Here is a 10,264-nt window from a genome sequence, read left to right on the forward strand (position 1 = left end):
AGCATACATTTGGACTTATTTTGGGTCCCTTCTTTCGTCGTTCTTTGTTTGCTTCGTTTGTTTTCCTGACAGCCGCTTCGTTTCTTGTGGTTCTGTTATCCGCTTCTTCCGTCGTTTCTGAACTTGGAATCGGTTCAGGTTTTGGTGCTGGATCGTCATGTACCGTTGCCAGGTCTTAAAGTAGGATACTCGGGTCACAGTTCTCCTTGAGTGATACAGCGAGAAAGAACTGATCTATCCACAACTCCCAAGGATAAGGAGGTTCAGCTGACGGTTTACCCCAGAATGAACGGACTCCTAGCAGTTCCGTCCTATCTTCAGAAGAAGAAACTGCTGGCTGCGCCATGTGATATTCCCTAAATCTTATCTGAAAACTGAATTAATAATACAGTTGAATTAATAATAAAAAATAAATAAGTAAATATGGATCACTGAAGAGAAGGTAACTATAATCTTGCCATAGCTAACGAAGAGTGAGTCTTGGTTTTAGAACCACCAAACTGTTAGAACAAAAGACATGATTGGCAGGTCTTTAATTTGAATTAACCAAATGTTCTCTAACATGATTCTGATATGATGCATAGTTCATTCATTACGTCCTCTATCCTAGGTGTTCAACTCACTACCACCACATACTCCATTTTGCGCCATTGCTCTTATATTTGGCTCAAGAAGTATAAGGCACGTGAATTTTGCAGCTAAAATAAGTTATGCGTGAGAACTTCAAAAGATTTAGAAATTTCAACGATCATTTTTTTAGGGTGACATTCTTATTTTGCCGAGTTCTTTCTATCATTTTTCTGAATTTTCAACTGAATTTTTTTTTATTTTTATTTTTTCATAATAAAATTTTTTTAAAATAGGGAAGTTTGACCGATGTTTATATTGCGCTCGGCATATGTCTTGACTTTGTACTCGACCTAAAAAAATTTCTCGGTCGCTAACTTTCAGAGGTTAAGATGCAACAGCTCGACTTTCAATGTCGAAATTTTACACGGCCCAAAATTATTAAACTGGTAATTGAACTTCACTTTTCATTATTAACCCATTCTCTGGTTTTAATTTCAACCAATCAGATTCGAGCAACATGATCAAACCTTGAAAAACATCAAAAATTAGTTTTGGGCCGTATAACAGAAAAGACACTGCGTTTTTTTGAATAATCGAACAACAGGAGAAGCAAAAATTGCCGGTTGCTGTGCAAGTAGCACAGAAAGTTCCGACCACAGTCTTAAAAAAACAATACAAGGTTTTTTTTTAGAAGTTGTTGTAGTTTTTTCTGCATGTTGTGACAAAAAAACTGAACGAAAATCAGAATTCAGGCATATTTGAGAGTCATAACAAAATAGGTCAATCGGATTCTGAAATCACTAGAAAAAGAAAGCAAGATTTGAAAAACTTGAAAATTTCAAAACTTTCAATTTTTTTTCCAGGAACAATTCTTTGAAAAATAACAAATTTGTCAGAATGACCAAAGAAAGTGAAAAAAAGGAGAACAAAATGAGCGTCCTTGTTGCAAAATCCGCTCACAATTCCCAAAATGCGCATTTTTGGCCTCATAAGGCCTGCCTAAAAAAAATAAATTTTACTAAAACTAAACAACCAAATGCCAATTAGGAAAAAAGTTGATGGTATGAATTTACTGTCAGTCGCAGATTTAGGGGCGGGCGTGGTCTTGCGTATTATTTTATGACATTTTTCATCGGTCTATCAACCGTAAAATTTTTCTGAAGTAGCCTTTAGCGCCAATATATACTAAATTTGAATGGGAGAACGCAACAAAAAACTCAAGGTTTTGCTCAAAATTTTTACAAAAAGTGCCCAAAAACTGCGTTTTTGACACGTTTTTTCAAAATTTGCCTGCAGCAAATTTGCCTGCAGTAATATTCTTCTCGGAGCGCTCGGAGAATCATTTTGGTCAACATAACAAAAGTTGACGAATTTTAAAGCACGGATTGTTGTGAAGTAAGGTACGATCACCGCGAGTTAAGCCATACACTGATCGAACAGCTCTTTGATAGTTACATTAATATTTCTTACCAAGTATTTATCTGAGGAACATTTTCGAAAACTTTTTTGCGTGAATTTGAATGTTTTTTGCATCAGTTGCTTTGAGCAAGTTCCGGAAAACACCTTAAGTTAAGGTTAATGTTTAGAAAGAGTTTGGAATCACATCACTCTGCTGCATATATTCTGGTGTGGTTTTCTCATAGAGTAATTTCGGATAAAGGTACAGTACACCGTTTGTTCGTCACGCTATCTTATTTTCGGCCGGATAGATTCGTGCAACTTCTAAGTCCAATCCCGATCCTAATCTTACTCTTATGTTTTCTAGGCTCAATAGATCTAGTATATACTGGTATTCTTGCGAGGTTAGAGGAGAGGAAGAGCAACTGATATCTAAGTTAAATTTATTCTTCTCTGGCTGAAACTGCAAATATTTTCAACCTTACAAACTATTGTAAGTTTTAGGCATGGATCATGATTGGTTAGTTCTAAGTATTTCACAGCGATAGTTATGAAGAAAATAATTAGATAGATTAATTACTTGTTTTGAACTGGTTCCATATTGTGATTGGCCCATGTTTTGACTTTGTGCTCGACCTAAATATGTTTCTCGGCCGCTAACTTTCAGTCGCAAAGAAACTTTCAATGTCAAAATTGAACTCGAGCACCTTGGTCTGCGCTGTAAATTCTGTTGTTGGTCACTTTCTAAGTCAAGCGATATCAGACAACCAATTATCCAGGCAAAACTTTTTAAAAATTTTAATAATCAGGTTGATGGGCTGTTATATATAGAAAATTAGAAATATATCAAAAACCGTGTTTTCAAAGTTTCCTCATTAAACCTTTTTTGCGATGTTTGACTGAAGAAAGATCCATAAAACAAGATAAAGAGCTTAAAGAGCAGGAAAAAAACAAATTAACCCAAAGCAGGAGAGAAGATTGATCAATTGTTGCCTTTTTTCGTCGTTTTAGGAGGTGAAAAAAGTTCAGTTGTGGATTTTACGATTTTCTAAAAAAAAATATCAGGATCACACTAATTCCCCACAAGGCCAGTAAATAAGCAATTTGAATGCGTTACATAGCCAAACAACTAGTATCAATGTAAAGCCTTGATATGTTAAAAATTTTTTTTTGGTTTTTGAGAAAAGATACAGAATAGATTGTCTATATGCATTGGGAGGTTCTTTTCATTCAGATCATTTTCGATTTTTCAATTAAATGTTTTAAACGATTTTTCCTCTATTCCGAAAAAAAACGTTCAGATTTTTTTTGAAATTTATTTTCTCTCAGAAGAAACTATGCACACATTTTAAAAAAGTTTCGAGGGTTTTATTGTTAATTTTGCAATAGGACTTGTAACAAAGAGAACTTGTACTACATTCACCAAGAAACTGTGGTTCTCTATCGACTGATAAGAAAAATTATATTAATTATCTTCTTGTCCCTGTCGTATCTTTTCAACATGTCAATTGCAAGTTTACCCACAGACATGCAAGCACACCGACAAACATGCTTAATAGCACAGATAAATTGCGTAGACAACGAAAAAGACAATAATTCCAGTTTTTTGGACAAATGATGTCTAAAAGCACTTAAGTGCAAAATGATGTGCCAATAGCAAACAAAGCGGTTGATGTAAAGAGGAAATTACTGACCACTTTTACTTTTGTACTGTCAGAAAAAAAACTAAATTACAAAAAAGTCAAAAAAGTAGGAGGCTTACAGCTAAAGATTTGAGAGCCTAAAACCCCCATTACGAAGCCAAACTGTGGACTGGATGGGCGCACAATTTTGTGTCTGTACGATCCTGGATTCCAGAAACAAGTCCTTGAACATGTTAAAATTTTGTCGGAACGATCAAACAAAATGAAAGAACAAAAGAAGAAAAAAAGGAGCGTCCTTATTGCGGAATCCGTTTATAATTCCCAAAATGCACAGTTTGGCCTCGTAATGCCCCCTCTAAAAATGAAAAATTTACTAAAATTAAATAACCAAATGCCAATTAACGAAAAAGTTGATGGTATGAAGTTACTGTCAGGGGCGGATTTAGGGCCGGGGGGCGGTGAAGTGGTCGAACGCCTACTGCCACCCCCACTCAAAAGTCGAACCCCTTGCCAACCAAAGGGTTCCTTCTTTGGTATTATTTTATGACATCTTTCATTGGTCGACCAACCGTAAAAGTAGTCTTTAGCGCCAATAAATGCTAAAATTGAATGCGAGAGCGCAACAAAAAAACTCAATTTTTTGTTCAAAGTTTTGTCTAATATTCTTTTCGGGGCGCTCGGAAAATCATTTTCGTCGACATAACAAATAGTTAACAAATTTTAAAGCACGGATTGTTGTGAAGTAATGCACGATCACGGAAGTAATGTACGGATTTCTCATGTTTTGACAAGTAAACGTTAAAATTTAGAAAGAATTTGGAATCAAATCACTCTGTTGCATGAAAGTTTTGCCAGTAATATTTTTTAAACGTAGTTTTTTTAGTATAACCTGAAGGTTAGAGGTTAGATGTCACAATTGTATGGAAACAATGCAACCCTGGCAGGCTTCTACAAAGCGTTTGATGTATTAACGTAAGCAAAAAAAAAACTTAAAAACATTATCAAATGTAACAAGGGGCGGATATAGGATATTCTCGAGTGGAGGGGTGCGCATTTTTGCAAAAATTTGAAAATTTTGTCACTTTTTAAAGCCGACCATATTGATTTTTCGAACGCTCCCACAACACTATAAGGACCCTATTTTGACCAAATTTTTGTTCCGCAAGTGAAATAAGAAAAAACAGGTCAAAAATACCATTTTTAGACAGTTTTTGGAAAGTTTTGGCACCAAAGGTGCATCTTTTTGATGTGTGCTCACCTTCAAAATTAGCATGTAATGGTGCTGAAGACGCCTTAAGAAAATTTAGGGTTGGTCGACCTAAAACAGATGTCATAAAACAATTACAAAGGGGTGATTTTACGAAAAATTACGAAATAGTTATAAAATTTTAGGGTTGTCGATCAAAATGGATGTCATAGAAAATTACAGAGGGTGACCTTTGGTTGGTGAGGGTGTCGAATCGCTGAGGGGGATCGGGGAGTCCGACTCCCCCCAAAACCCCCCCTCCCCCCTCCCCGCGCCCGCCCGCCACTAAATCCGCCCGTGACAGAAAATTAATATCAGCAACTTTTTCGTTAATTGGCATTTGGTTATTGAATTTTAGTTAACTTCATATTTTTTTTTATCTGTAGTCCTCAAATTTTGAAAATTGCGAAAATTTTATGTATCAATTTTTTTTTAATTACGCCATAAAAATTGAAGCGCATTCGGAACATTCAGGGTTTCTCCTTGATCCGAACAGTCTTGTTTTGTTAATTTGAATAGATGTGCAAGCTCGTAAGTCGTCAGTTCATTGGTTTCATTACCAGATTTTTTTGTTGCAAAACGAAGTAAGAGCTTGCATGATGTCACTTTTTTGGAGTTTTACTCAGCTTAAAAGTGCTGAAGTGTTTACCTTGTCATATAAATTCTAAAATTAAGCCCGATTTTAAAGTTTTTGTTTCTGCCCTAATTTCATCCTTTTTTTGCGTTTTGTTGTTTCAGTTAGACAGTAATTTTTTTTGCATTTTTAAATTCTCAGAATAACTGCCGAAATGATTTTTGCTTATAAATTGGATTTTTTAAAGTTGGAGTTGTTTTTAATTTTATTTTAATCAGATTCCAATTCGTTAAGCAGAGAGATAGTAAACAAGACTGCTCGTATCAAGGCGAAGCCCTGAATGTTCCGACTGCCTTGTAACGTTTATGGAGCAGCAGTAATAACATAAAAAATTAAATTAAAATTTTTTTTTTAATCTGAAATTTTTTATGAAAATCATCCCCCCACACGCCATATAAAGTACAAAAAGATAAATTTTGTTCCTTGTAACAAATCAATTATGGCAAATAAGCTTCGTTCAACCAATTTGGAACGATTTATAAGACGGATTAAATCTCCGCTTACGCGTTAATAGTGCGAATTATATCGCGCGTTAATTGTCCCAAATTGGTCAAAATGGCCAAAAAGGCAATCTTTAAACCCTCATAACGTTACGAAAAACTATCACAGGTGAAATATTTTTTCAAATTTAAGCTCAGGACAACAATGGCTTTCGAACGATATAAAAAAATTTCGTCAAAAATGGCTAGTTAAAAAGTCGAAATTTGTCTGAAGAAAAAAAAACCCACCCCGAGCACAAATATTCCGTTACTTTCGTATCGAAAGTCGGAACAATAAACCAGCCGTAGTGTAAATCAGACAAAAATACACGGAGTGTATTTTATTATATTAATTTTAACGGCCTGGACTTATTCGCTTTCTCTGCGATTTTCAAAACTCTCTTGAGATTTTTGAATACTCAATTCTGATTTGCTGAAAATATCTGAAGATAAATGTACACCCCTCCATACCCCATCATGAGGGATGCCACCCCAACAAAAAATGAGATATCTTCTTTCAATTTCGTTTCTTTTTTCTGGTCTAATTAACACTTACCGGGAGGTAATTATTAAGTAGATTAAATTAGTCGAGTTTTCGACCAACCAGAATGCAGCAAAACTCTAATTATTCTTAGAACGCTCCGATCTTAGGGCTACCAATTGTTACGTAGATACATTTTCCTGCTGGGTCTTCACAAGTACAAAAATGACAAATCAGTCCCATTTGTACCAAAATAAAAAATCAATCGCGTTAGTACCAAAAATATTCAATTGGCCTAAGACTATTAAGCCGACTATTTTAAGCTCTTGGCTTAAAGTCGCCGGTGAGATAACCGGCTGTAATTTTCGTAAAGAGTCCTACCCTCTGTTGGCAAGCTCGCAACACCTTGGCGCGACTGCGGTAGTCACTATTCTGCTGTTCAGTTTTCTTCTTTTTGAACAGTAGAAAATTAATTTAATAATTCGTTGGCTCACAATTCGACCAATCAGAAATCGAGTTGAATAATTTTGGTACAAATGGGACCGGTTTTTCATTTTGGTACAAATGAACGTTGGTACAAATGGGAGTGCAGCCAGTATTTAGACAGCCGCGTATTCATACTCGTCAGTATTTAGACAAATACTGTATGAACCAATCACAATCGAGAAAAGACATAAATAATCCAAAATAAATAATAATTATTTATTAATTTCTTCTTTGTCTCGATTCTGATTGGTTGAAACAGTATTTGTCTAAATACTGACCAGTCTGAATACGCGGTTGTCTAAATACTGACATGTAACCGTACAAATGAGACTTCACCATTTTCCTTTCCTCGCACAGCTTATGTTTCTTTGGTGGGGCAGCAATTGTAAGTAGATATTCCTTTTCGTTTTATTATACAGCTTACGTTTCTTTGGCATTATTCGGGTTGGCAATGGTTGAGTAGATGCTTTTTTTTCTTTCCTCGCACAGCTTATGTTTCTTCGGTATTATTTGTTTTAAGTTATTCGGTCAACCAAGCTTTGTGGCTTTGTGTTGGGTCTCGTTTATTTTCACCAACTTTTTTGGCTACATATGGAGCTGTTTATCTATAATCAATAAAAAAAGATGGATAGTGTCTGAAACATTTCGAATCTCAAGTTTGCATGCAAAATAGATCGTAAACGAAGCAATACATACCCGAACAAAACTTTCTATCCAAAATTTCCGGAGCAGCGAATTATTCTTCCGACTTTTGAAGTAAGTGACAGAATATTTGTGCTCGGGGTAGTATTTTTCCTCCCGACAAATTTCGACTTTCTAACTAGCTATTTTTGACGGACTTTTATTTTATCGACCAAAAGGCATGGTTGTCTTGAGCTCAAATTGAAAAAAATATATATTTTACCTGTGATAAATTTTTTTAAAGAAACTGGGGTTGAAAGATTGCCAATTTTGCCAATTTGGGACGCTTAAGGCGTCATGTATTTCGCGCTATTAACGCATATTTTCGCGCTATTAACGCGGCGATTTAATCCGTCTTAGAAATTGATCCAAATTGATATAAAACTCAAACATTTAAAAAAAATAGTTTTTTCTTTACGAACACTGCTTCATAAGCCCAAAAAGGTCGGCGGGACACTCAGGGCTTCGCTCTGATATGAGCAATCTTGTGTTTGTTTGATCTCTGATTTGACAAGATTGCTCGTATATCAGGGCAAAGCCCTGACTGTTCTGACTGCCCCTTAATCCATATTGATTAGCTTTTGAGAAAATAAAATATTGAAAACTACAATTTTTGGACAAAGTCAAAGATCAAGTGTAAAAATATGAATCGCATAAAAATTTTACGACCGATTATCTAGATCCTCAATTCAGTTTGGAACGATTTTGTTGGGCAGGATAATTCGCCATACACACATAATTCGCGTTACGCTTTCAGGGTTATGGATAGAACCTTCAAAGCGCGCCTAAAATAACCAAGAGCATGGCCAAAATGGCATTTTTTAAACTCCCATAACGTTGCAAAAAATGATCGAAGGTAAAATATCTTTTTGAAATTGATTTCGGAAAGTCGATATTTTCAATGGAACAAAAAAATGTTTTGCTACAAACTATTATTTTGATCGCCGAAAATTGACTGCCGAATAAAACAAAAAGCACACCAAGCATAAATATTCTGTTTTATTCGAAAGTCGGAACAAGAAGCAGATGGTATGTGCTAAAATTGGTCTGAGAATCAAAACTTTGAAATTTTTGATAAAAAAGAAAGTCTCGTATTTTTAAATATCGATCTAACCACGTTTGAAATAAGGCAAGTCTCGCTGCCGTACCTGAAGTTTATATCTGGTATTGATTTTGCGCGGCGGAAATTTAAGAAAATAAAAAATGAAAAGTTTCTCCGCGCTTCGTGGTCGAAAAAAAATGAAGGAGACTCAAATTTTTCACGGCTAGCGCTAGAACTTCACCAGAAAGCGAGTACATCTATTGGTTGAATGATTTTAAAGCCATTAATCGGTTTTCCGAAAGCAAAATGTTTGAAAACAAAACATCATTATTAAATCACGTTTTCATTACTTATAGCGCCTGACCGGTTGTGGGTCAAAAAGGGAGGAGGGTTTATGGGCTATGCTGTTCGTGCTCTCAAGGGGAAACTGGAGTATACCAGTGCAGATAAGTCCGAATTCAAGCTACAGTTCAGAAGACGACGCGTTAAGGTTGACCAATTAAAAAAAACAGCACTTGTTTATAAATTATATGATTTCGGAAAACTATCGGCGTTTTTTCCATTTCACGCCACATGCAAATGTTTAGCTGTAAAAATTGAGTCATGGCCACACCTTAAAATGGTTCTTTTAAGGGGTGTGGGGGAAGAAGGGGGTGATATGGAGGGGGGGATTGTAGGAGATTCAAATTACACCAGTAGTTCACGCCGTATTCGGAGCATTTTTTATGTAGTCATGATTGGATTGTTTTTCGCAATGCTTTTCATCGTAGGATAAACCAATGCAGAAACCGCTCTAATCTTTGTTGGGATTTCGGCTGTTGTTAAAACTAGTTTAAGCAATTTTTGGATAATTTTGAACAAGTTTTCGGCATAGAAGTGAGATTGGTCAACCCATGAGATTAAAAGGGATTCCTAGACTCCAAAAAATACTGGCCCAAACTAATTCTCTATGAGCGGGATGTCTACGCGGTGTTCTACGGGTGTTCCCACGGGTCAGATGCCGAGTACATGTGGGTGTACAGTCGTGAGCCGACTTTGCCGTACAACAATCTTCTGATTATCAACAATGAGTTGAAACGAATGGGCATCCACATGTATTTCGTCCACATGATCGACCAGTTTAACTGCATCTAGAAGAACTGATCTACGCTATTATACGCTTAGAAGCAAATCACTTCCTAGCACGAATTAATATATTTGGATTCTTCTTTTAAAATTAATATTTGATTTTTGAACAACAATTCATTTGTTTGGGAACCGTTTTTAGAAAAAGGTGACTCAATCTGAGGCAGTTGTGGATTTAAAGGAAACAAACGCCATTCCCCACCCCTCAGGGATTGGACCCTCTACCAGCACAAAAGGTAATATTTTGTGATATTCATTTTTGGCTGACTGAACTTAAATGTTTCTAAAGGCGTCTTCGGCGTCGATTTATACCAATTTTGAGGGGAGAGCGCGCGCCGTAAAAATGTTAGTTTTTGGTCAAAATTTTCGCAAAAATTTTGGGAGAGCTTTTTTTTCGACAAAATTTTCTTTTTTTTTAAAAATCCGCCGCCATCAAAAAAATCTTAGATCCGCCGCTGGTCTGAGGTGTTCATAACAGC

The 10,264-nt window shown here is 35.9% G+C and overlaps 1 protein-coding gene across 5 annotated transcripts in view; it reads left to right on the forward strand.

Moving 5' to 3' along the window:
• Window positions 1-9,911, forward strand: part of LOC134842891 (apolipoprotein D-like) — a 62,662-nt gene extending 52,751 nt beyond the window's left edge. For 4 of the 5 annotated variants that reach the window (XR_010162566.1, XR_010162567.1, XR_010162568.1 and 1 more), the window contains 2 exons: window positions 9,017-9,150; window positions 9,567-9,911. Coding sequence is in view for 2 of the 5 variants with exons in the window: in XM_063859403.1 (XP_063715473.1) it covers window positions 9,017-9,150; window positions 9,567-9,794 (362 nt within the window). In the remaining 3 variants the exon portion in view is untranslated. Of the gene's footprint in view, window positions 1-7,207; window positions 7,323-9,016; window positions 9,151-9,566 lie in introns of those variants that run through there. The other variant, XM_063859405.1, reaches the window with a different exon arrangement.
• The last annotated feature ends 353 nt before the right edge of the window (window positions 9,912-10,264 follow it).

Source organism: Symsagittifera roscoffensis, chromosome 3 (assembly GCF_963678635.1).
Source record: "Symsagittifera roscoffensis chromosome 3, txSymRosc1.1, whole genome shotgun sequence".
Classification (NCBI taxonomy): Eukaryota; Metazoa; Xenacoelomorpha; order Acoela; family Convolutidae; genus Symsagittifera; species Symsagittifera roscoffensis.